At 37.3% G+C, this 27,533-nt stretch overlaps 1 protein-coding gene and 2 long non-coding RNA genes across 5 annotated transcripts in view; 1 reads left to right on the top strand and 2 right to left on the bottom strand.

The window, feature by feature from the left end:
* The window catches only part of cacna2d1a (calcium channel, voltage-dependent, alpha 2/delta subunit 1a), an 82,993-nt gene that overhangs the window by 38,744 nt on the left and 16,716 nt on the right, over nt 1-27,533 (top strand). Inside the window, exons 5-23 of one of the 3 annotated variants that reach the window (XM_082167789.1) lie at nt 8,172-8,207; nt 8,322-8,451; nt 17,670-17,801; nt 18,541-18,610; nt 18,741-18,791; nt 19,775-19,874; nt 20,520-20,678; nt 20,875-20,979; nt 21,677-21,755; nt 21,856-21,905; nt 21,990-22,079; nt 22,168-22,239; nt 22,352-22,438; nt 23,029-23,103; nt 23,533-23,604; nt 24,162-24,233; nt 24,719-24,780; nt 25,141-25,217; nt 25,788-25,811. In XM_082167789.1, coding sequence (XP_082023915.1) covers nt 8,172-8,207; nt 8,322-8,451; nt 17,670-17,801; nt 18,541-18,610; nt 18,741-18,791; nt 19,775-19,874; nt 20,520-20,678; nt 20,875-20,979; nt 21,677-21,755; nt 21,856-21,905; nt 21,990-22,079; nt 22,168-22,239; nt 22,352-22,438; nt 23,029-23,103; nt 23,533-23,604; nt 24,162-24,233; nt 24,719-24,780; nt 25,141-25,217; nt 25,788-25,811 — 1,543 coding nt within the window. Of the gene's footprint in view, nt 1-8,171; nt 8,208-8,321; nt 8,452-17,669; nt 17,802-18,540; nt 18,611-18,740; nt 18,792-19,774; nt 19,875-20,519; nt 20,679-20,874; nt 20,980-21,676; nt 21,756-21,855; nt 21,906-21,989; nt 22,080-22,167; nt 22,240-22,345; nt 22,439-23,028; nt 23,104-23,532; nt 23,605-24,161; nt 24,234-24,718; nt 24,781-25,140; nt 25,218-25,787; nt 25,812-27,533 lie in introns of all 3 variants that reach the window. The other 2 variants (XM_082167791.1, XM_082167790.1) reach the window with 2 other exon arrangements.
* On the bottom strand, nt 2,688-6,733 carry LOC309497597. The gene is made up of 2 exons (XR_014205621.1): nt 4,016-6,733; nt 2,688-3,938 (listed from the first exon to the last, which is right to left on the bottom strand). It is a non-coding gene; the product is annotated as an uncharacterized lncRNA (long non-coding RNA).
* LOC309497602 overlaps nt 13,063-27,533 on the bottom strand; it is a 173,546-nt gene continuing 159,075 nt past the window's right edge. The window contains exons 2-3 of the long non-coding RNA XR_014205626.1: nt 13,723-16,321; nt 13,063-13,620 (exon numbers count right to left, since the gene is read on the bottom strand). This is a non-coding gene — a long non-coding RNA (uncharacterized lncRNA). The remainder of the gene's footprint in view (nt 13,621-13,722; nt 16,322-27,533) is intronic.

Below are 27,533 nucleotides of genomic sequence, written 5' to 3'. Positions count from 1 at the left end.
TGAATATCAATAATTATCGAAAAAAAGTCGAAATTTCCATTCACGGTCGCTAAGGGGCGCCCAAATGTATGTTGTGGGAGGAGCCTATTTTACTAAAACGGCTATAACTCCAGAAGTAAATGAGGTATCTTCACCAAACTCGGTACAAATGTGTAAGAGGTCAATTTGAGGTCACAGTAAAAAAACCGCGGCGAATGGCCACATGGTGGCGCTATGACATGAAAAAAACATAAAACGGCCCATAACCACCTGACCGTTAGTCCGATTGACTTGAAAATTGGTATGCAGTGTCTTGGTCCAAGGTGCCATGTATGTCTATGAGGACATTGGTGTATCTCAAAAAACATGGCCGCCATCGGCCAATGAAGTTTGAGCACCTATAAGACAAGGTTAACGGACGTCGATCGGAACGAAACTCGATGGGCATGTTCGACTCATGGCCCTAGAGGTCTGTACGAATTTTGAAAGAAATCGGCCACTAGTTGGCGCTAACGAGTTTTTTGGGCTCTGTAATCACGTGGTGTTACACTTATCGTCATAAAATGCATATCATTTGATAGATCTGCTCATGCTCAACAACTTTGCCTCAAGAACCACTAATGTCAATCAAACCATTAATGAATTATTCATGAATATGTTAAAAACCTACTTTTGCGAACTAGTCCCTGGTTTTTCGCCCGATCGGAACCAGACCAGTCTAGGACAATTCTCTGGACTCTCTAGATCAATAATTATCGAAAAAAAGTTGAACTTTTGCATTTTTCACATGGGTATATTGGGTCATAAAGAAAATGGGCGTGGCAAAATGCACTCAAAAGCCTATAAATCCTAAAGGAAAACTCAGAACTTCACGAAAATTGGTGAGCATATGTGCCATAACATTCTAAACAAGCATGCACAATTTCATGTAGATCGGACGATAGGTGGCGCTATAACTGTTAAAAAGCTTTAAAACCATATATTTCCTATGGTAAATTGCCTGTATTGGCTGTAAATTGTGTTTTCCATATGATCATATAATGTTTATAAAATAATGTTAAAAAACAGTGCAATACAATTCTCTGGACTCACTAGATCAATAATTGTCAGAAAAAGTTGAACTACTTCATTTGGATAGCTATAATAGGGTCACTTCAATATGTAGCCTTAAAATGAATACCATATTAAGCCAATAAGTGGTATTTTACTGCCCCCTGCTGTCATTTCATCATACTACTCCCTAATATTGTTATATAATTCATATTTAGACTTTATAAAATCATTATTTTAACATTTAACATGAAAACGAAAGTAAAACGGCATTTAGGCCACGCCCCCCCAGTACAAATTCACTCATAACTTGAAAACGGAAAGTCGTTGCGCGCTCAAATTTGGATGGTAAGGTCCTCTTCACGCTCTTGATCGAAACGTGTCATCGCGGGCCTCGGGAGCGCGCCCCCCCGCGCATCGCAAGCCCGCGGACCCCCGACTTTGAACGACCGCAACTCCCGACCCAGACCACCCCGAGCCTTGTGTGAGAGCTCGTTGGAAAGGGCCCGTTCTTGGCTCGCTTCGATTCAAATCTGGTGTAATTTGCCCTGGGCATTCCAGAGATAAACGCCTCAAAATATATGCATTTGAACGGTCATAAGTCCCTGCCCCAATCGCCCAAAAACACCGTGATGGTCTCATTCAACAGGGCTCCTCAAGCACTATCTATGCTCTGAGTTTCAGAATTTTTCGCCTTCTGGTTCCCGAGATATAAGTGAAAAACCAAATTCCTATTCATTCATCAAACACTTCAACTGTAAGATGGAGGCTGTAATTCCACTGTTGTCAACTAGAGGGAGTAGCAGTATTAGACATAGTATTAATCTTTTTATCAGCTTTCAGCTTTGGCCAACAAACAAATGGTTAAAGCTATTTTTTTTTTATTATTATTATTGGACTGATAATATAGATCACAATGAAATATATGAAATGGTTAGACCATTAAAATATTTTTTCACAATAACACATCCTAAAGACATTGAAAACATATTTGTATCTGTGTGTGTGTGTGTGTGTGTGTGTGTGTGTGTGTGTGTGTGTGTGTGTGTGTGTGTGTGTGTGTGTGTGTGTGTGTGTGTGTGTGTGTGTGTAAGCATGCATTATTGAGTTAACATGGAAAATACTTATATTACAATAACTATTATAACACAATCATATTTTGTCAGTGTTTATCACTTCATTTGCACTGACACTTCACATAATTGCTAGTAATGTGGTAAATCACGCTAGAAACATGGTAAATCATAGTAAATAATTGATGGTCTCATTCAACAGGGCTCCTCAAGCACTATCTATGCTCTGAGTTTCAGAATTTTTCGCCTTCTGGTTCCCGAGATATAAGTGAAAAACCAAATTCCCATTCAGTCATTCATTCAATCACTTCAACTGTAAGATGGAAGCTGAAATACCACTGTCCACTAGAGGGAGCAGCAGTATTACATATGATCTTTTCATTATTTTTCAGTATTGGGAAACAAACAAATGCTTTAAAAAGCTATCTTTTTTTCTTTTTTTTTCTTTTCTTTTTTATATTATTAGATCACAAAGGAATTCCTATAGAGCAATAAATATATTTTCTCAATAACATATCCCAAAACATTAAAAACATATTTGTGTGTGTGTGTGTGTGTGTGTGTGTGTGTGTGTGTGTGTGTGTGTGTGTGTGTGTGTGTGTGTGTGTGTGTGTGTGTGTGTGTGTGTGTGTGTGTGTGTGTGTGTGTTTGTGTGTGTGTGTGTGTGTGTGTGTGTGTGTGTGTGTGTGTGTGTGTGTGTGTGTGTGTGTGTTCCCGAGATATAAGTGAAAAACCAAATTCCCATTCAGTCATTCATTCAATCACTTCAACTGTAAGATGGAAGCTGAAATACCACTGTCCACTAGATGGAGCAGCAGTATTACATATGATCTTTTCATTATTTTTCAGTATTGGGAAACAAACAAATGCTTTAAAAAGCAATCTTTTTTTCTTTTTTTTTTCTTTTCTTTTTTATATTATTAGATCACAAAGGAATTCTAATAGACCAATAAATATATTTTCTCAATAACATATTCCAAAACATTAAAAACATATTTGTATTTGTGTATGTCTATTTCTCTCTCTGTGTGTGTGTGTGTGTGTGTGTGTGTGTGTGTGTGTGTGTGTGTGTGTGTGTGTGTGTGTGTGTGTGTGTGTGTGTGTGTGTGTGTAAAAGCATGCATTATTGAGTTAACATGGAAAAACTGTTTTGTTTTAGTCCAGAAAACTGGTGAAAATCATGAAGTTTAAAGTGAAAGTGAGCCAATAAGTGGTCTTCTTCTGCCCTCTGCTGGCCATTCTACTTATTAATGAAGTCTTTTGACATGTGCTCACATTCATATTTAGACTCTAAAAATCACTTATATAACAATAACTATTATAACACAATCAGATTTTGTCAGTGTTTATCACTTCATTTGCACTGACACTTCACATAATTGCTAGACACATGGTAAATCATAGTAAATAATACTATAATGTGGTGTATCAAGGTAAACCATGCTAGAATCCTGGCAAATCATTCTAGAACGTGGTAAATCATGGTAAACTATGCTAGAACAGGGTAAATCATGGTAAACCATGATAAATTATGGTAAATCATGTTAGAATGTGGTATATCATGGTAAATAATGCTAGAATAGGGCAAATCATGGTAAACTATGATAAATCATGATAAACTATGGTAAACCATGCTAGAATCACAGTAAACAATGGTAAATCATACTAGAATGTAGTATATCATGGTAAATCATGCTAGAATAGGGTAAATCATGGTAAACTATGATAAATCATGATAAACTATGGTAAACCATGCTAGAATCACAGTAAACAATGGTAAATCATACTAGAATGTAGTATATCATGGCAAATCATGCTAGAACATGGTAAACTATGCTAGAACAGGGTAAATCATGGTAAACTATGATAAATCATGATAAACTATGGTAAACCATGCTAGAATCACAGTAAACAATGGTAAATCATACTAGAATGTAGTATATTATGGTAAATCATGGTAAACTATGGTAAATCATGCTAGAATCATAGTAAATAATACTAGAATGTAGTAAATTGTTGTGGGAGGAGCCTATTTTACTAAAATGGCTATAACTCAAGAAGTAAATGAGATATCTTCACCAAACTCAGTACACATGTGTATGGGTTCAATTTGAGGTCACAGTAAACAATTTTATGGAGATCGGACCATAGGTGGCACTATAACTGTTAAAAAGCTTTAAAACCATATATTTCCCATGGTAAACTGCCTGTATTGGCTGTAAATGGTCTTTTCCGTCTATTATGTCAGTGATTACATGCTTGCTAAATAAAACTTAATGTCTTAAATGCTTATGTGCTTAAAGGCCTTAAATGCTTGAACCCCGATAAATGCTGCTTGCAGCTTTAATTATTATTATTATTCTTCTGCCGTAAAACGCATCGTGCAGCCCAAACCGTAAGTGCTAGAGACTTGAAACTTGGCCAGAAGGTAGTACAAAAATCGAGGAGAGGTTCAGAGAGTATGACCTCGATTGGCCCATAGGTGGCGCTATAGTGCAAAAAACCAAAAAAAATCACGGTTTTGCTTAAATCTCCTTAACCCTTTGTCACAGACTCAAGTGTCTTATATCACTGTAATCCTTGTCTCAAGACGGACAAAATGTATATCTTCAATTTCATTTCCGGTATGCAAATTTTTCCGCCATTTTGAATTTTGTCCAAAACCTACTTTTGCGAACTAGTAGAGGGTTTTTTTGGCCAATCGGAACCAAACCAGTGCAGAAATGTTCTCTGGAGTCTGATTATCAATAATTATCGAAAAAAAGTTGAAATTTTGATCCATGGTTGCTAAGGGGCGTCAAAACGTTCGCAGGAGGCGGAGCCAGTTTACTAAAATGGTTATAACTCATGAACGAAATTAGATATTTTCACCAAACTCGGTACACATGTGTATGAGTTCAATCTGGGGTCACAGTAAAAAAATCGCGACGATTGATCACTAGGTGGCGTTATAACATGAAAAAAACATGAAAAGGGCTATAACCACCTGACCGTTAGTCCAATTGACTTGAAAATTGGCATGCAGTCTCTTGGTCCAGGGTGCCATGTATATCTATGAGGACATTGGCGTATCTCAAAAAACATGGCCGCCATCGGCCAATGAAGTTGAGCACCTATTAGACAAGGTTAACGGAGGCCGATCGGAACAAAACTCGATGGGCATGTTCAACTCATGGCCCTAGAGGTCTGTAAGAATTTTGAAAGAAATCGGCCACTAGTTGGCGCTAACGAGTTTTATGGCTCTGTAATCACGTGGTGTTAAACTTATTGTCACATTATGCCTATCATTTGATAGATCTGCTCATGCTGAACAACTTTGCCTCAAGAACCACTACTGTCAATCAAACCGTTCATTAAATATTCGCAAACATGTTAAAAACCTACTTTTGCGAACTAGTCCCTGGTTTTTCGCCCAATCAGAACCAGACCAGTCTAGGACAATTCCCTGGACTCTCTAGATCAATAATTATCGAAAAAAAGTTGAAATTTTGCATTTGGATGGCTGTAATGGGGTCATTTAGAAAATGGGCGTGGCAGAATACACTAAAAAGCCTATAAATCCTAAATGAAAACTCAGAACTTCACAAAAATTGATGAGCATATGTGACATAACAAGCTAAAGAAGCATGGAAATTTTTATGGAGATCGGACCATAGGTGGCGCTATAACTGTCAAAAAGCTTTAAAACCATATATTTCCTATAACCTATATATATATCATATAATGTTTATAAAATAATGTTAAAAACCAGTGCAGTACAAATCTCTGGACTCTATAGATCAATAATTATCAGAAAAAGTATAAAAAATAACAGTTAAAAAAGAAAATGAATAACATTGGCATATTAAGCCAATAAGTGGTATTTTACTGCCCCCTGCTGCCATTTCATCATACTACTTCCTAATATTGTTATATCATTCATATTTAGACTTTATAAAATCATTATTTTAACATTTACAATCACATTTTGTCAAAACTCATCTATTGGAGTATTATTATTGACAATTGTGTCACACTGTCTGTCTGAGATATGGAAATTGAAAACGAAAGTAAAACGGCATTTAGGCCACGCCCCCCCAGTACAAATTCATTCATAACTCGAAAACGGAAAGTCGTTGCGTGCTCAAATTTTGATGGTAAGGTCCTCTCCGGGCTCTTGATCGAAACGTGTCATCGCGGGCCTCGGGAGCGCGCCCCCCACGAATCGCAAATTCGTGGGACCCCCGATTTTGAACGGCCGAAACTCCCGACCCAGACCACCCCGAACCTTGTGTGAGAGCTCGTTGGAAAGGGCCAGTTCTTGGCTAGCTTCGATTCAAATGTGGTGTAATTTGCCCTGGGCATTCCAGAGATAAAAGCCCCAATAGATATGCCTTTGAACGGTCATATTTCCGGGCTCCAATCGCCCAAAAACACCGCGATGGTCTCATTCAACAGGGCTCCTCAAGAACTATCTATGCTCTGAATTTCAGAATTTTTCGCCTTCTGGTTCCCGAGATATAAGTGAAAAACCAAATTCCCATTCATTCATTCAAACACTTCAACTGTAAGATGGAGGCTGTAATTCCACTGTTGTCAACTAGAGGGAGCAGCAGTATTAGACATAGTATTAATCTTTTTATCAGCTTTCAGCTTTGGTCAACAAACAAATGGTTAAAGCTATTTTTTTTTTGACTGATAATATAGATCACAATGAAATATATGAAATGGTTAGACCATTAAAATATTTTTTTCACAATAACACATCCTAAAGACATTGAAAACATATTTGTATATGTGTGTGTGTGTGTGTGTGTGTGTGTAAGCATGCATTATTGAGTTAACATGGAACACACTTATATTACAATAACTATTATAACACAATCATATTTTGTCAGTGTTTATCACTTCATTTGCACTGACACTTCACATAATTGCTAGTATTTATACCCCCCAAATTTGCATTTTCCAGTCCATGTTCTAGGCCAGGCAGTGTTAATGTAGACCTGCACAGCCGAATCAGCAGAAGATCTGCAGGTATTGTGAAGAAGCAAGCAAGGACAATAGTGAAAATGGCAGATCATGGATATAAATGTTATGTCTGAGGCTGTGCTGCGGATTTGAGAACTTTTCATTCCTTTCCCACAAAAGAGAACTGTCAACAGGCATGGTTGATGTTTACAACAGGATACCTCACCATTTTAATTCAAAGCTGTTAGTTTGCTCTTAACGGAGGCCGATCAGAACGAAACTAGGTGGGCATGTTCGACTCGTGGCCCTAGAGGTCTGTAAGAATTTTGAAAAATCAGCCACTAGTTGACGCTAACAGGTTTTACGGCTATGTAATCACGTGATGCATATCATTTGATAGATCTCCTCATACAGAACAACTTTGCCTCAAGAACTACTGCTGTCAATCAATTTGTTCATTAAATACTTGCGATTATGTTAAAAACCTACTTTTGCGAACTAGTCCTAGGTTTTTCGCCCGATCGGAAATATACCAGTGCAGTACAATTCTCTGGAAGCTCTAGATTATTCATTATATAAAAAACTTTAACTTTACCCATTGGGTAGCCATAACAGGATCATTTAGAAAATGGGTATGGCAAAAAACACTCAAAAGCCTGTAAATCCTAAACAAAAACTCAGACAACTCACTAAACTGCCTTATGTGCTTAAAGACCCTAAATGCTTGAACCCCGCTAAATGCTGCTTGCAGCTTTAATTATCTTTAAAATTGACAAACATCATATGTGTAATTCAGGGCACAGTTCAGACGGAATAAAAAGATAAGTTGTCTCTCGCCATTGACTGCCATACATATTTTTTCATGAGCCGGAACTGGAGGGGAGGGACTTAGGCTGTCTATTGGCACACGTGCTTCAGGCGCAGTCACGCTGAGGGCGTTCCTCAAAGCGTCAGCTGGGACGCAGCGCGAGTTCCCTCGAAAGGGAACCTAAACAAAAACATATGTAAAGCGTACATTTATTTTAGGATACACTATCATAATGAATATTGAAACTTTTGAAAAATATAGAAGATAAATAAAAACACCAACATTGTCTTCTGTCACTCTTTATCAAACAGGTGAATGAGACCATCTACTACAATGCCAAGGACAAGGTAAGATTTCATTTTTTTAAATACATATTATGATAAGCACTAAATAACAGAAAGATGTAATTTAAAGAATCGTTTTTGTTATTTGAGAGATTTTGCTTTTTGTTATGTTCCTAGTTTGATATTAATGACACAGAAATACACCAGAACCGGGTCAGACCAGAATTCAAAGAAGATCCTGCTTTCAGACGCCTCGTTTCGTTCAATACAACAGCAGTGCACATTCCCACAGATATCTACGAGGGCTGTGAGTATACACAAACACACACACACACACACACACTCATCTGAACATGTTCTTTTTTACGTCTTTGCGCGGTAACTAAAATCTGTTTATAAAATCAATCTTTCAGTGACAGCTCAGCTTTATTGCTGTGTGTCAGGTGTGGACAGCCAGAGGCTTGTGGAAAAATAACAGACTAAATTTAGAGAGCAGTCCAGCTCTAACGCAGCACGCCTGGCCCATGAGTGACCCCACAACCCCTTAATATCCTCCAGCAAGAGAATAACTCTCACTCTCTGTCTTTTGCTTTAAAATGTTATAGGTTATGAGTGTTTTCAGGTTTCTACCAGTGTTGAGAAAGCGAGTAGCTTGTAGCCTGCCCTGTAGTATTTAATTAATAAATAGATAGATGGAAGGATGGATGGATGGATATTGGATACACACAAAGATATATGTTATAATAGTCCATTTTAATCAGTTTGATCTGTTTTTGACACAATATAAATGACACTATAATTTTTTTTGCCTCAATTAACTCCTAATTACTGCTTATTAATAGTTAGTAAGGTAGTTGTTAAGTTTAGGTATTGAGTAGGATATTTAGGTATTAAGTATGTAGAATATGGTAATTCAGAATAAGGCATTAATATGTGCTTTATAAGTACTAATAAACAGCCAATATCCTAGTAATATGCATGCTAATAAGCAACTAGTTAATAGTGAGAATTGGACCCTAAACTAAAGTGTTACAACTAGTTTTATTCAACAAGGGCGCTTTATATTGAACAATAGTGGCAGTGAAGACATTTATAATGTTTAAAAATATTTTTATTTCATATAAATGCTGTTCTTTTGAACTTTATATTCATCAAAGAAACCTGAAAAAAAGATCACGGTTTCCACACAGCACAACTTTTTTCAACATTGATTTCTGAAGGATCACATGACATTGAAGACTGTTGTAATGATGCTGAGAATTCAGCTTTGCCATCACAGATATAAATTACATTTTCAAATATGTTAAAATAGAAAACAGTTATTTTAAATTGTAATATTTCACAGTATTACTGTTTACTGTATTTTCGAACAATTAAATGCACAAGATAATTCAAAGTTTCAAGGAGGAACCCAAAACTTTTGCAAGCGAATGCAAAACCATTCAAATATAAATTTTTCTTTTATCTTTTTTTTCATTACCATGTCCATTCAGGGGCTCCATAAGAAATAGTAAGGTTAGTACACTAGTAAACTAGTTTATCAGCCAAAGTGTGGGCTTATAGGAGGTCCACAAAGGCTTAGGCGTTTGAGCAGACATACTGCACATTTAGGCAAATACAGTAGGTCAAACATTCAATAGAAAAAGGTTATTTTGTCCACAGTATACACTAAATACTGAAAGAAGAGTTTGTGTAGTATACTTTTTTTGGCGTTTCACTAGTTAACCCCGCCCACAATAAATCTCATTAGTCCCTTATAGCTGTATGTTGAACATAAAATGCATATGTTGGCTTTGATTTTGCAATTTTTTATTATATTGGTCAAAACAGCTAGCACCTTCTTAAGAATCACAAGATGTATCATATTCTCTGTGTTGGCAGAAATTTTATGAAAGTAAAATAATGACAAATGTTTTTGAAACAAAAAAGCTTGTTGAATTGTACTAATAAAAAAAAATAAAAAAATCCATTGCATTAACCGTGCTTGCATTTTTAATGCATTGAATTTTGAATATTGAATATTTCAATTCAAAACATTTCACACACATTTTCATTTTTAAAAATTCAATAATCCATATTCACCTTTCATATTTCACTTCCAAAATGTTCATTCTGTTTAAAATACAACCTATAATATTCGACAGGCAATTTTCTGTCCATTTTATTTTGCCTTACAAATTCGCTTACACAAATTCAGTGGTTCAAATTCGACAGCAAATTCGACATTTGACATCTGGGAACGGCAGGAATAGCATAGCTGTTAGTCGACCTCACCAGCAGGAGGTGCAAGTGGCAATGCACACCTTTTAGATTGTTGATATATAACAAAATAAACAGTCAAATCATGTGTAATTATTGCTATTTTTGACTACCGCATGAGCTTATTGTAATATCAACAATCTAAAAGGTGTGCATTATGCGTGACACCTATATGAACACTTTACAGTTGGTTTTATGACTGTAAGACATTCTCTTCAAATGCTATTGAAGTTAGAAACCTGTATACCAATGTCAAATGTAACTTTACAGACAGCCCCTTAACTTGCAAATATCAAACGTCCAATGTCAAGCCTGCCAGTATTTCACTGGGAAACGCTTAGCGTGAAACTTTGCGCGTTACGTTCATATTCTGAGTCTGCTTGCCTATATAGTACAGCCTACATCCCCAATAAGGTGCGAGTTTGGTCTTTATATCACTGTAGGCTTTTAGTCCATTAAGCTACCTTACATCCCGATGGCAGGGGAATCCTGGAGAATGACATATTGAGGGAACCCCCAGTTCTGAAGCACAGCTCCGCCATATAAAGTTAAGGAAACTAAACAACCGAGAGAAATATATGTCTACTACCTCAGATTTAACGTTTGATCTGTACGTCAGCATCGGGGAATAACGTTATATTCTTGTTCACGGTAAACTAACAGTGAAGACTTAAATGTAAACACAGCTTTTGTGTCTTTATCAGCTTTTCCATATATAGCTACTGCTGGTCCTGATAAACTGATTACTGACCGCTTGCTCCATTTCTGTAAATCCGTTTTTATGAATGAATGACTCTCTCACCCGTTGCTCTGGTCTTCGTAAACAACTGCTTGCACCTCCTGCTGGTGAGGTCGACTAACAGCTATGGAGATTATTAGTCGGTAATCTACTGCTATTCCTGCCATTCCCTAGCCTGGGTTTCCCCAGACGGGCTCTGGTTTCCCCATGCTGCCTTGTGCGCAGTGCGATTTTATTCACGCTGCTAGGCAGCATGGATTCCATGGACTAGATTTTCGCCTCAGCGAGGGGACCAATCACAGAACGGGGAGGGAGCAGCAAGACGATGACGACGTCTATGCGACACACCGAAGCAGTTTGTTTATATCTATGGATCTAACATGGCAGCAGACGCGAAGTTACCTTTCGATGCAGCCTTAGATAGTGTTCTAAGTAGTTTAGAACGCAAGTTTATTTCGTCTTCTTCCTCGTCGAATTTCTGTCGCTCTACATACGTCATCTGGTATAATTGAAACGATTGGCTATGAGCTACGTACAGGCGCATTTGATAGACATTCGTAGCGTCCAATAAACGTCTCTGGGCATTCGTAAACCACGCCTCAAATACGAGAAAATGAACATGTGGTTCCCAGACCACGTCTCAATGAGAAAGAGGTCTGACGTTAGCCAGGCTAGCCATTCCCAGATGTCAAGTGTCGAATTTGCTGTCGAATTTGAACCACTGAATTTGTGGAAGCGAATTTGTAAGGCGAAATAAAATTGACTGAAAATTAATATAGGTTAATATAGAATATTATAGGTTGTATTTTAAACAGAATGAACATTTTGGAAGTGAGATCTGAAAGGTGAATATGAATTTTTGAATTTTTAATAATGAAAATATGTGTGAAATATTTTGAATTGAAATATTCACAGCTTAAATATTCAACCATGTTGAATTTCAGCCCATACAAATGCAAGCCCTAAAAATACAATGCATTAAAATGCAAGCATTGCTAATGCAATGCATTTTGTTTTTTTCAATTACTGCAATTCAACAAGCTTTTTTTGTTTCAAAAACATTTGTCATTATTTTACTTCCATAAAATCTGTTGTCCTCAGCGGTCGACTCACTGTGGCTTAACATGTGAGTGTTTCACTGGCAAATGAGTTGGATGTGATATTTGTGTTCTAGATGAGGACTGAAGCAGCCGTGTTCATCATATGACTCATCTCGCTCTGTCCCGCTGTCTCTCTTTATCTACTTTTACTCACTTCAAATTACTCTCAGTACCTTTTGCTTTCCGCCTGATTTTCTTGGTCCGGCAGCGTTGCTTAGTGCTTACCCATGACCCCCTTCCCAGCGACAGCCACTGGGTGAAGCTTTCAGGCAATATTCATTATTTTTCATTAAATCTCTCTATATTTAATAATAGTTTGTTATGTAATAATGTGGCTGATTATTCAAGTGTTTGTGTATTTTTATATATGTGTGTGTTATTGGAGGCTCTGGGCTGTCTGTATTTGTGTCTTATTAAGAAACGAATCTGTACTTTTTGCCTCAACACATCGTGTCATCTGTCACCACAATCTCAAGATGGACATAGACATGTTCAGAGTGTGTGTGTTAGAGAGAGCACGATGACGTGTGTATGTCACACGGATCCCTCTGGCTGTGCTCATAGTGCTCAGATTGGTTTTTCTGTTGACTATCTGCCCTGATTCATTTAAACCAATGGAAGTTGTCGTCAAATCTTCCTCCACACTCTCTCTCTCTCTCTCTCTCTCTCTTGCTCACGCTCTCATTGAATTGAGCTATAAATTCTTTTTGTTTGTCGTAACAACAGTATCTACAATATTAATATCACTATAAAATTCTTCTTCTTAATCCAATTATTATAATTTTTTATACTTTTATAGACACATTGTGATTTTGTATCTAATTTAGTTTTGGTCACATACATTTTTATTATTATTTAACCAGTTTATTTTTTTTTATTTTTTTTTAAATGATCTGTCTCTCTGTAAAAAGGCATGAAAACACATTGTGATTTTGTTCCTAATATATTAATTTTGGTCACATATAGCGACGGATATTTTCATGCATGTGTCACCAAATGTTCTACAGAAAAAAAAGCTGTTAAAAGATGTGCCATATGTTTTCTTTTTGGTTTGATTTATGCATGTCACTTACACGATTCATGTATTTTGATTTAAACCATTTATTAGGTCACAGCTCCTAATAGAATTACTTGCCTAAATGTTATTTCCATTTTTGACCACACATTTGCTACTTGGCCAGTGTTCATTTTGGGCCCAAGTATAGTTGTACAGTCATAGCATAGTGCTTCCAATTTCAAATGAAATTTTTGTAATGGGAGTTAGACAGAGATAGAGATCTGGTTGTATGGGTTTTAGCTAATGAGGATGTGTGTTGTGTCTAAACCTGCATACTGACAGCCTGATGGATGAACAACAGGAAGAGGTGTGAAACCACATCTGATCCCACACACGCACACGCGCACGCGCACACGCACACACACACACACACACACACACACACACACACACACACACACACACACACACACACACACACACACACACACACACACACACACACACAAATATATATATGTTTGTGATCAGCTACACTCTCATTCACTAATGCACTTCCTTTAGAAACAGTAAATTATGATGCCTTCATGGACTATTCTTATGTAGAAAGGTGTGTCATCCTCTCCTTGCACTATTAACCTCTAACTTACAGAGTGTGTGTGTGTGTGTGTGTGTGTGTGTGTGTGTGTGTGTGTGTGTGTGTGCTGAAGGGATATCCTCTCATGGGATGATTACAGGCTTTCTTGATTCTGCACTGATCCTGCAAATTAGCACTCACAACCATCTCCACAACACCACTATAATGATTATTGTGTGTTTAGAGCTGTTTCCTGGACCAGTGTGAGAGAGTTTGGAGCTATGTATGTATATATATGGAATGGCCTGGGTAACACCTTCAGAGTGACCGGTGTCTGAGCACGCATGCCAAACCATTGGCAGAAATAGCTTATCAAATCGACCATGTCAAATTCAACCTGACCGCGGCGCAAGCCATTATATCAAGCAACTTCCCATATACAGGGCTGGTGGAGGGAGTAGGCTCAGTAATTTCACTATTATGTCCTACTTCCACCACATCTAGCTAGATGCCGCCAACAATATGCCGCTCCTAACACCAAATCTGGACCAGCAGACAAAAACCCTTACTGTTGAGCCCTGTGCGTGTGTAAGTGGTGCTGTTTTACTCACCGTAAGTGTCCTAACCATGCATGACATGTCAGTTTCTAGCAACAAGTAATTTGTCTGTCCACACTGAAAGCAAAAATACCGAACAACACTACACAGTCTCAGCCAATCAGAAGATATTTGATTTTTAATGTATAATTACGAGGAACAGGATTTTGAACCAATGGCTGGTTAGGACAAAAATTATTTAGATAACTTAAGCCTGAGGGCACGATGCTTGGCGATTGGCTGGAGTACGTACTTTTTTTTCCACAATATTTTTTAAAAACCTTTTTCCAAATTGTTTTGAACCAGAGTGAATAACAGGAAGGACTGAGTGGTAGAAATAGTGGGTGATGAAATGTGGCATTTGGCTGCTGATGGACCCTCTTAAAGGGATACTTTGTATTAGTAGAAAACCTGTAGTATTTTCGAATTACCGTGCTTTCTACCCTCATATCCCATTGAGATGAGAGATTTATGTATTTTTTGTCTGGAAAAAATCCTCCGATGACGCAAAAATCCTCATTTTGCGTCATTGGAGGATTTTTTGGCCAGAGGCTAAAGACTACAGCCAGTAGTAGGGGCTGTCCAGCATGTCTTCAACCCGCCCATAGAGGGTGGGATCTCACTCACAGAATGTACACACAGTGTCAGCCGTCTTTCTTTGGAAGCTAAGCTAGCAGGCTCTTGTTCTGTGGAGAAAGCTGAGTAGTAGGGGTTACCATCCTCTTTTTCCTGGACATGTCCGGCCGTCGAGATCGTCCAAAATGTCCGGGATTCGGCTTTTGCTTTCTGCAGTCGCCATTCATTGTTTACATGCACACCTTTAGTTTCAATCTAACTGAATTCATTCTGATTGGTGAATCTGAATGTAGTGTTTACATGAACGCTAAACAAGTGATCGGTTGATGTGCGTTTTAACATTGCTAAGAAAATTCCCGCTCCTCCGTGAGAGATACGAGACCAGTGCGTCTCAGTAATCACGCCACCGGCCTCGTGCCGTTCTCCCGCGCCCCTCAGCCTCGTCCTGCTCGCCACAGTAAACATAATGAATGACGACTGTAGAACGCAAAAGCCGAATCCCGGACATTTTGGGCGATCTCTAAATACCGGGCAAACTCGTCACGGAGACTCACTAGTAGCCTAGCCTTGTTGTTTTCAACTGCGCTCTCTTACCGGTAGGCGTGGCTTGGGAGTGGCCTCCTAGGGCAGCGAAGCAAGTGCATTCTGGGAGTTGTTGTCTTTCATCCACATAAGCCAAAAATTAATTTTCTGGCTTTTCTCAGTCTAGAAAGCTCCAAATTCAAAAATAATTTCACATTTCTTCTACATAAATGACCTATTTTAAATACACATTCATCTTTCCAGAGGTGAAGTATCCCTTTAAAGAATATCGATGGGGTCTGGACTGCTTTCAAGCAAGGTTATTTTCGTGAACGAAAACTGAATAAGAGCAAAACTATTGGTCAAAAAACATTTTCGTGACCTGAAATAAAATAGAAATTTCAACATAAATGAATAACTAAAACTAAACGAAACTAACAACAGTTATTGAAAAACTAACTGAAATAAAATAATAATTAGCAAAAATAAATAATAGTTTTCGTAATTAATAAGCTCTCATCCTGTACCGGAAAAATCACTTTTTTCCATTCCAATGTGCTACTTTATTCAAGGTTACACTCGAGTCTCACGTCTTTTTGCAGCATCTCGTGCATGACACGACGTTCTAAAAACGCGACACTCAAGTTAAAATAAGTACAACTTTTAAAAGACGCCTCTCGAGACCTTGCGCTTTTTCCCCGTTCCACTGCCCGTGTCGTTTTTTTTCGTTTTTCAAAGCAAAACCGCTTTCTGTGTGAACCAGCTCTAAGAAGCAGAAATGGCCAAATAAGTATTTCCATCATGTCTAGACCTTATAGATGCAAATATATCTGTACCTTAATTCCAAGTAAGATAACCATCTCATGTGAATTTAAACAAGATACCACACATATTAGACAAGATACCACACTGAGCAGAAAACGAAAAAAAAAAACGAATTGCATGTCTAGTAAACCAAATGTCTGGTCTGAATAGAACATTTGAATATGAGTATAACTATGCCTATGTGATTTTAAAAGATGCAATAGACAAAAAGCATAAATGGATCAATACAAGAATAATGTTTGAAATGATTAGTCATAGAAATAACCAATAATAATCATATGCATATTTTTTCTTTTTCATATACACCATGTTTAACAAGATTAAATTTTTTATATGAATGAGTATGAATAATTTTTACTTTTTAGTTTGTTTGGTTCTTTGTTCATCCTCAAAGAAATATTTTATTTGTATTATTAAGAGGTTTTCACAAGAGTTAACTGTAAACTGCAAACATTAAACTTTGCTGAAATTAAATGTCTTTAACTGGAAGTGTTCTGTTAACTCTGCTAAACTACTATAACTAAAACTGAAACTAAATATATAAAAACTAAATAGAAATGTGTTCACAAAATCAACACTAAACTAAAACGAAATTTATAGGAAATTTAAAAATGATATTAAAATAAAAAATAATTTAAAAATGCAACACTATAATAACCTTGCTTTCGAGTGAAGCCTGTATCGATTTACACACCTAGAGTGGGAGGAGTCTTGATGGAAAGAGGAAGTTTGTGGCATTAGGGGTAATAAAAGATGTCCCATGGGATCAAACACACCAGTTCCTTTCAGAATTAGACTGCCAAGGCGCCGGCGGTAATGATTATAATAATAATTTAGCATCATACTAGACCAACAGAAGTAAGAAATATCAAAGGCTTTTATTTTTAAAGAATGAGTCACGTTGCATCATGGGAATTGATGTCATATCTTTGCTAGGGCGCTCATTTATGTTCATTTTAAAATGTTAACATCACTCTCACTTACAGCAGACATAGTGCCCATTTATGACATTCTCTGGAAAAACGGCCCAATTTTCCTCTAATTCCATTAGAAGTGCATTAGCTAATAGTTCACTTTGTTGTTTCCTCTACCACAGCTTCTCCAAGTGGTTTATCACTTTCGAGTTTAGCTTAACATGATGGTGTCTGAAATTTTGAGAGCCAGTTTATTGATTTATTGCTGAATTGGGATTCATTTGAGGGTTTGTTAGAACAAAGCTCTCAGAATACACGTCAGCTTGAGTTAAATCACATTAGACCTGTAGAGATGCTTCATGTCCGTAAGTTACAATCATCAAATGAGATTTATCCTGTATATTTATATGTTTGTAACAGCCACTATAATCCTGAATGAGCTAAACTGGACTGCGGCTCTGGATGATGTCTTCAGGAAGAACAAGGAAGATGACCCGACCCTCCTCTGGCAGGTGTTTGGCAGTGCAACTGGCCTGGCTCGATACTTCCCAGGTAGAGCACTGGAATGAATATGAATATTTACAGACATTCACCATAACACAGAGACTATGGAAAGCACATTGAGACTATATATACAGCCATACAGTATGGTGCATTTACAGTTAACAAATACATTTCATTGCTGATAGTGGTTTGTAAGGGAGGCATTTGGAACAAAGCCATAGACTATTGAGCTAAGGGGCCGGTGATCAGTGAACGGGGCAAGAATACAAGAAACTCATGCAGGTCAAAGTATTAAATTCTTAAATGGCTGTTGTGCTGATTTCAAATTGTGTTTGTTTGTTTGTTTATTTATTTATTTAGAAGGTTAAATGGTGATGAACCGTTCCACTGATAACCTCTTAGCTATTGTTCATTTTTTCTTTAGTATCAAAATCATTTTAATTTATTGAATTTTTTTTATAAATACGAAACCTAAATTTGAATTATTTAAATTAAATGTTAAGTACAATTTATTACAATAAACAGTTAATATTAAATACTTTGGTTGTTCTGCTTTCAAATCATTGATTGATTGATTGATTGATTGATTGATTGATTGATTGATTGATTGCTTGCTTGATTGATTGGACTGACTGATTCACTGATTGACTCACTCACTCACACACTCACACGCGCACACACACACTGACTGAGTGACTGACTCACTCACTCACTCACTGACTCGCTTGTTTGGTTTGATTATTTGAACAACTGACCGATAATAATCCCAGTATCCCATCTGCTATAGCTTCTCCTTGGGTTGACACAAAGGACACACCGAACAAGATCGACCTGTATGATGTACGCCGAAGGCCCTGGTGAGTAAACCTGTGTTTTTTTATTTTATTATCTCCATATGTGTGTATGTGAGGGAGATAACAAGTGCTATTTTCTTTATTTTCTCTCTCAGTTGTTATGCCTGATGGCTTTTCTCCTGTGTGTTTGCAGGTATATCCAGGGTGCAGCTTCACCTAAAGACATGTTGATCCTGGTGGACGCGTGAGTGAAGTCTCTGTGATTTACTGTTACAGTTCATACACTCACTGACACAAAGCCACTGAGCTGAATCCTGATTCGGTTGTGCACTTTGAGTAATTGGTTTATCAGCATAATGTAATTTTTCATTGCGTGTGACAGATTCCACACTATCCACTTAAAGAGCTAATGTTAGTTCTGCATTAGAATCATTTATCAACATTAGAGAGAGAGGCTGATTAAAGAATGACACAATGTGGCGCTGAGCCAATGCAAATTGAGAGTAATAAACATTTTTTTTTTGGGAGATCTTTGGCAGGCTGTTTAATAGAGTATTTTTATTAAAAGAAGCAGTTTATGAATATCAAACATTGAATCTTTCCAAGTGCAAGCAAAAAAAACCCCACACATTTATGTTTCCATAATGCACCTAAAACTGTTATTCACAACTTATTAATTTCATATTTACATTCAAAATAAAAAAATCACATTAGAGTCATGCTTTGCATTAACAAATTTATCATGTAGATGTAACTGAAAAGTCAGGTTATGGATATGATCCAGAAATATTCCAAATTCATCAAAAGCAGGCATTTGAGATTATTGTGCTCTATTATTTATCATACTTAAGGGGGCGTCTTTAGGTTACGAGTGTAATTAGCCTCGTTGTATTAGAAAATATGGCATTGTAGAGTTTATTCTGTTATTGCTCAGCTATAATGATGATGGTGATGTGCTTTCTGGGCATTGAGCCCATTAGTGTAGATCAGCTTCAGCCAATCAATGTAGTTTAGCTAAATGACTAAACACTGAAGCCCACACACCTCCCATTGGAATCACAGAGTGATTATTAACCCGTAAAAACCTGATCCAGCATGTCAGTTCTGGAGCCGTTGAAAGCCTAAATGTGATTTCGGTTGTATTATGATTTTTGTTGTTGTTGTTGTTCTTCAGGTAGTTATTATATAGTAATAAACATGTTCTAACTATGCTGTGCTTCTCTGTAGGAGTGGAAGTGTGTCGGGCCTGACGTTGAAGCTCATTCGCACTTCCGTCAGTGAGATGCTGGAAACCCTCTCTGACGATGATTACGTCAACATCGTCTCTGTGAGTATACAGGAGCTGTGTGTGTTTTGCTGTCTGAATGATGAACTCCTCTGACGCTCCTCAAAAAATCTGGATTCCTGCTGAGTAGGAATAGAAAATTTGAGGGAAACAGAGGCATCGAGCCTCCAAGCATCCGTAACGTCATAGTTAATTTTTTGCGGTTTCAGTTAGGCACCGCTGAGGCGGCACACCAAAGAATTATTGATGTTTCCCATCATCCTCTGCTTCAGACGCTGTGCAATTCATTTATGAAATGCATCGTTTATTTTATTTTGTGTGTGAGACTACTGACAGGAATAGAAATCACAAACTCTGTGTTCTGCTTTCAAGTAAGTGAGTTGTTTTGTATATTTTCAATTAACTTTCTTCCTCTATTCCTTTAATAGCTTTGCGCTTGTATTTTATGGCCTGACTCCAGCTGTGTGACGTTAGCTTGACGTTAATGAAATTAGGCAACAGTGCTCTAAGTGTATTGCTGGCACCGAGCCATGGGACTTGTATAGAGGAGCCTTGAATCTGAATGATGTAAAATGATTTCATAACTGTCCTTGATTGTGTGCGAGTGAGATGTACTGTACCTCACAGTTTTCTTAGATTTTTACTGATAACTTGCTAACTAACCACAATGCTTTCATATGGTTTCAGTTCAACAATTCGGCCAAGTCGGTTGCCTGTTTTGAACACCTAGTCCAAGCAAACGTCCGCAATAAGAAGATTTTGAAGGAGGCGGTACAGAAGATCACTGCGAACGGCACCACTGACTATAAAATCGGCTTCAAGGAGGCTTTTGACCAGCTCTCCTCAGTAAGAATAAATAAAAATTTTAGTTTATTGCACCATCTTGTGGCCTATGCTAGTTATAATCAACAAAAATTTGATCAACAGCAGCTGTGAATATTAGAGGCATCACATTGGTTTACTGTGTCTCGTTTTTCTTGGACTGTTATTGTAATGCTGGCCAGAATCTTTGCCTTCGCAAATTGATTTGTTCCTTTCATAGATGAATATCTCAAGAGCAAACTGTAATAAGATCATCATGCTATTCACTGACGGAGGGGAGGACAGAGCTTCAGAGATATTTAATGAGTACAACCCCGACAAGAAGGTGAGGACACACACACACACACACACACACACACACACACACGCACGCACACACACACTTATAGCTTGATAAATCCGGGCACTCCATAGACCACTACTGTTTTGTGTACAGCTAATAATAAATATTATACACTAACCCTTACTGAAAGTATCTTTTTCTTTCTTTCTTTTATTTATTTATTTATAAACACTTCCATTCAAAAGTTTGGGGTCATTAATATATCTTTTTTAATTATTACTTTTCTTCATCAAAGAAGCATTAAATTGATCAAAAGTGACAGCAAAGAGAATTATAATGTTACAAAAGATTTATATTTCAAATAAATGCTGTTCTTTTGAACCTTCAATTCATCAAATCCCGTAACAAATGTATAAGCAGGGTTTCCACAAATATTTTAAGCAGCTGTTTTAATAGTAATAATAATAAGAAATGTTTTTTAAGCAGCAAATCAGCATATTATAATGATATCTGAAGGATCATGTGACACTGAAGACTGGAGAAATTATGCTGAAAATACAGTGTCTGTATATATATTTTTTTAGTTTTTTTTTTTACGAATGAATGTGTATACTCGGATGTCCCAAATGGAGGTTTTGTTAATATATTGTTTCCCTAAAGTGCATCTAAGATGTACACGCATACACCTACTTTTCCACTATAAAAATGTCAATATCCATTTGTTTCTCTCTTCTCTCAGGTTCGAATCTTCACCTTTTCTGTGGGCCAGCATAACTATGATAAGACACCAATTCAATGGATGGCTTGCGAAAACAAAGGTAAAACACACTGAAATGTAATGATATGAAATTTGAAAGACATTTAGCTTAATATGTGTTTATATATAACCATGTATTGAGATGTTAAAGTTTCCTGCAGGTTTTTACTATGAGATTCCATCCATTGGAGCCATCAGGATCAACACCCAGGTATTTGACAGCATCACTCTAGTGCATAAATGTGACTTCTTTCCAGCATCATATTTCAATGTAACCAGACTACTTTACATACAGGAGTACCTGGATGTGTTGGGCAGGCCCATGGTGAAAGAAGACAAGAAAGCAAAAAATGTGCAGTGGACCAACGTTTACGTGGATGCACTGGTGCGTCAACTCTTAAATATCTGTATCAGTAGATTTGTTCAATTATACTGATTCCAAAAGTACTAAATGGCTGTTGGTTGTGTTGCAGGAACTGCGCCTTGTGATTACAGGCACTCTACCAGTGTTCAATAAAACCAGGAACATTCCAGAAGAGAAAAAAGTACTATTTTGTGGCACATTCATGTTCTCAGTTAATTCATGTTTGTCTTATGAATCAGATGAACTGAAGTGGAACCAGATCTGTTTTCAAAAGTCCTTGTTATCAGTTGCAGGGCCAGGGCCAAAGCCAGTTGATTCTGGGGGTGATGGCCATAGACGTGTCTCTGGACGACATCAAGAGACTGACTCCTCGTTTCACTGTAAGGCGTGAGAGCGTGTGGGCGCAATCTGCACTTCTTTATTTACGACTGATGGTTTGCAACATCGAAGAACTTGCACAAGCATTGCATTGAACTGTAGCAGCTGGGTCACGTTCAGTGCTGCTGCATTCCTTGTGTTTACTAAATCTTTTTTTTTTTTTTTTAATGGCAAATAAATTTAAATAGGTCATATCATGTGGAACAATTCTCCCAACTCTTTTGAAATAAAAGATAAATCTTAAATATAGACATACATACGCAATGAAAGCAAGGAAATCAGACCTTTTGTGCCTGAATTTGACAGTTAATGAAATTAGTGAATAAATTCATTTTTATGTAATATATTGAAACAATGACTTTAAATTTTGCATTTAAATTTTAGTCAATACTTATAACCCAATAGTTATCACATTGTTAAAATTCAAAAAATATGTAAATGTTAATGTTTTTTTTTTGTTTTTTTAATGAAATTAAAATAGCTTAAGTACAATAATAATTAATAATAATAATAAGAACAAATGTCATTTTGCAGTCAATAACAAAAACAGCCTATCAAATGCATCATCGCTCTTGTCTTTTGTTTTATAAAGCTCGGGCCAAATGGATATTACTTCGCCATCGACCCCAACGGCTATGTGCTACTTCATCCCAACCTTCAGCCAAAGGTACGACTCTCACTCATATTTCTTACTTGCTTCCCATAACCATGTTTATGGTCAGTTGTGCATGGCTGAAGAACCTTCACTACAGGTTATGTTGAAATAATGCAGGCCACCCACATTCACAGAGGTCATCTGTCTTTGTAATGAATGTCATTTGTGCAATCCAAACACAATCGTTCTGTTTAGTTCACAGATGAAACGACATTTATTCGAAACACGTGCATGACAATTAGTAAATGTTTAGTCAGTGATCCATGGGATTAGAGAACACTTTGTATGGAACAAAATAGGAATGTTGAGAAACTGTTCCTCGGTAGGCACTTCTTCTAGGAAAAAGTGACTCATCGGTAAATATTTTTGCATACAAATATGGTGTGTTGACCAGTATTGATTTATGGAATTACTTTGAAAGTTGTTGTTGTTTGTCTGAAGGATCTCAGGTCTCAGGAACCCGTGACGTTGGACTTCCTGGATGCTGAACTAGAGGATGAAATGAAAGTAGAGGTGAGCAATATAGAGAAAACCTGTATGACGTATGCAGGACAGAAAAGACGATATTTTTTGTCCATACATTGAAAGTCAATGGACCCAACTGAATTGAATGGCATGAACAAAACAACAACCAAAAAAAAAAAAACTCTTGAGACTTTTTTTCAGAATATCTTCTTAACATGAGTAACAGAATTTTCATTTTTGGGTGAACTGTCCCGTTAAGCTGAAAAATCTGATATCAACATTCAGATTCAAAGCTGGTGTGATTTTGATTTTGTAACATCCCTTGTGCTCTGTTGTACAGCTGTGGAAGTCATAACAAAGTTATTATCGAAGCATCAACAAACTGCAAAGTTGTGATTTCATAACAATATGTTGAATATAAAAATATCATTTTCTCACTTCACAGCCCAAATGACTTATTTTCTCACTTGAGAGTGACCAACGGGACATTAGATTACAATAGCAAAGGAAAGCAATGTCCTTTTTTAGTTGTCGGCTTTTAAAGATACAGTGACGTATTAATAGCAATCAGTGACACACCTGTCTGACTTTCTGTCTGTCTTTAGATCAGAAGAAACATGATAGATGGTCAAAGGGGTCAAAAGGGATTCCACACACTTGTAAAGTCACAAGATGAGGTAATTGTGCATACTTTAAACAAGCAGTGCTTCTCTGCTGGTTTTTTCTTCAGAACCCAGATTTTACACACATGGAAACAACATAACAATGGTTTCAAATTGTAACACTTGTACAAAAGCAAACGAAATGGCCTTGAAATCATCATATTAAAATGTATAATTTTTTTTTTAGTTTCTAAAATATCTCTGGTAGTAATTCACAGCACAAAACACATTGTCGTCAGTAAAAAACAAGTTTATCCTAGTCAAATAGATCATATTTTTCAGATGAAATTGCACTAAAATGGTACAGACTGGCCACACATCCTTTGACATCAACACCAAAAAGATATGGAAAGCATTTTCTCCTCCCTTTCAAATGTTTTTTGGTTTGCAACTGACCAGTTGAGAAACATTGGCTACAACACTAGTTATTTAGAAATAAAACAGGGATTAATGGTTCATTGAACCACTTTCACTGGTTAATTGTTTTATTCTCATTGCAGCGTTACATAGACAGGGGCACCAGAACCTACACTTGGGCTCCAGTCAGTCAGACAGACTACAGGTCTGCAAATCTTTTTTTAATTTTAAGTTCTTTGTTACATGTTTTTGTGTTGTGGAGGTGTGTTTGTGAACATATGAATTGCCACTAGAGGGCACTGTTCAAAGTCACAATTAACTGTGTTCAACAGATATTTTACATTATACTTCCATAAGGACACATATGAGAGAAAACAGTAATTTAGGCATAGGATGAGGATAAAATCTCTTTCATTTGAGTTTGAATCTATAAATTCCACCCTACATGGACTAAAAGCTACAAAACACCAATTTTGAGTCCACTGGGTGTTCATTTCTCACTTCAGATAATGTCAGGAAGACTACTGCTTTTCTTCATCATTTATTTTCTGTCTTCTCTCTGTAGTCTTGCTTTAGTTCTACCCGATTACAGTGTGAGCTACATCAAGGCCACTATTGGAGATACCATCACTCAGGCAAAATGTAAGTACCCACGGGACCATCACTCACCTTTATCAAACTCAGTGGAATGCCAATCTCTCGGCCTCAGAGATGAGAAGCGGTAGTGTGAGCTCCTGGTTTATATTCAGAGAGCTCAACCCTGCGCCCTCCGTTCATCTCACATCTTTTGTTTTTTGAAACCCTCACCTCCTCTGGAGATGCAACAGCGTGGTTCCTCAGTTGTGGTCTGTCTTCGAGAGCGCTTCGCCAGACGGGACGACGACCCCCTTAAAGGCAAAAGCGACTCACCCTGAGCATATTACACCCTGTTTTTTCTTCCAGATGCACCTCTGTGCGTGTGTTTACCCTCTCGTCCTCTCTCATGTGGCTTTCGGGAAAGGAAAGCCAATCTCAAATGCCCATCCATTCAGGAGAGCCCTCACAGTTCCTGTGCAATATTCTTATTCAAAGCTTCTGGGGTTGAATAAAATATTGTGAAACCCCTCATGTTCTTTCCTTTATTTTGCCTTCCCCAAACCCTTTTCATTCTCACTCTCTCTGTGTTTTTCTCTCCATCTCTCCTCCTTTCCTGTTTTCCCTGTCTGTACATAGCTTGGAGTCCCTCAAATAATTCCGGCAAGTATTTTCCTTCTGTATTTCCTTCTCACTTTGTCCAGTGATACTCACTAGAGATCGGCCGATATTGTTTTTTTGTGACGATATCCAGGCTCAGATGGAATCGTCTTTCACATTTTCTGAGCTGTTCATCGTCAAGAAAGATTTGAATCCAAATTTAACCCATTTTATTGATTGTATGCACTTAGTCCAAGACACTCGAGTTAATGTAACTTTTTCAAATTTTAAGATTGGGGACAGAAAGACCTTACATGCAAGTACGCTTTTGGGGGGATTTGAAAAGACATGAAAAAAAAAAAAAAGGAAAAATTTTCTTCATTAAAATTCTTTTTTAAAGTAAAAAACTAAATGTCAGGGTGATACAACTGTCCTGATATTAAAATGAGGAAAAAAATACAGGATGAAATTCTTTAAAATAAATATACTAAACGGTTTGGCATACTTTTTACTGTATACATTCCTGGGAATTTGGCACATGTGTTTTAAACTAGATTTATGTTTTATTTTTCCTTATCGGTCTATCTCTAACCTGCTCTACACTTAACAGTGTCGAAATCACAGTCGCCATAGAAAATAATGCACAAACACACATACGTCTGCTTTGCATGTGTAAATGTTTCCCAGCTAAGTTTAGCAGTTTAGATATGTTCTCTCCTTGCAACTTCACTGTGTTTGTCAACAGTACGAGTGTCATAAAGTGCGACTGTACATTTCCTTACTGGGCCTGAGCTTTTTGTGAATGTGTGTGTGTGTGTGTGTATGTGTGAGAGCATGTTTAGTGGATGTTTTCCTGGAGGTTTAGAAGGTGAAACCGCAGAAGACACGAGTGTGACTCTTTGTGCTCTGAACCGGTACTTTAATCTCCGCCCCTTCGCTCTCTGAATCATCTGGATGCTTTCAAAGCCTCAGAAAGGGGCGGTCTAACAAAATACAGGCCTCGCTCTTTAGGAAGCATCTCCTCCGTATATGTGTGTCGGGTCCATGTGTTCATGTCCAGGTGCGGATGTGGTATGTGTGTGTCCCTTTTTAACTTTAACAGGACTTTAACAGTGCAACTTCAAGGCCTCTAACGTTACTGTTCCGCAATAACAATCTGTACTAATAACTCATCTGCCACCAGTCCAATCAATTCCCAATTAACAAAACTAGAAACGTTATCTTTTATTAAAATAAAATAACTTGCTCCGCCTCAAACGCAACTTTCCATTTTCGATGACATCACCAAACCCATACTTTATAGCCCCTCCCCTTTAAACACTTCGCTTCATTCTGATATATCCAGCCTTTTTTCAGTACTAGAAACATAATCTCCTCGACTTTTCCCTTTGACAGCACAAACCAAGCTATATTTGACCACTTTTTTGTCCTTTTATACATGATACCATCACAGAGATTGAATAAGGAAAAGTTTTATCAAATCAATTGGAAATACTGTGGCCTCAATAATTATTTGGACAGTTTAGCCACTCAAAATATCAAAAAAAAATCTAACTTTTAATGTGACTTGTAATTATTTTCTGCGTGAAATTTTACCCCCCTCCATCTGTCATCTCTCGTAGCTCATGTGAATGCATAATTCATTAACATATCTTGTCATTCACTTTTACAATGAGCAGAAAGCCTTAGATCAGAATGCAATATTTTTATTCAAGGCTTGTTCTGTGAATAAAATATTGGTGACCTTTGACCCCTGTGGTTTTACCCTATTTCTCTGCCTCTCTT

Source organism: Leuciscus leuciscus (assembly GCF_965113295.1).
Source record: "Leuciscus leuciscus genome assembly, chromosome: 4".
In the NCBI taxonomy this organism is placed as follows: domain Eukaryota; kingdom Metazoa; phylum Chordata; class Actinopteri; order Cypriniformes; family Leuciscidae; genus Leuciscus; species Leuciscus leuciscus.
Note: the sequence above shows the minus strand (reverse complement) of the source record. Positions and strands in the feature narration are given on the sequence as shown.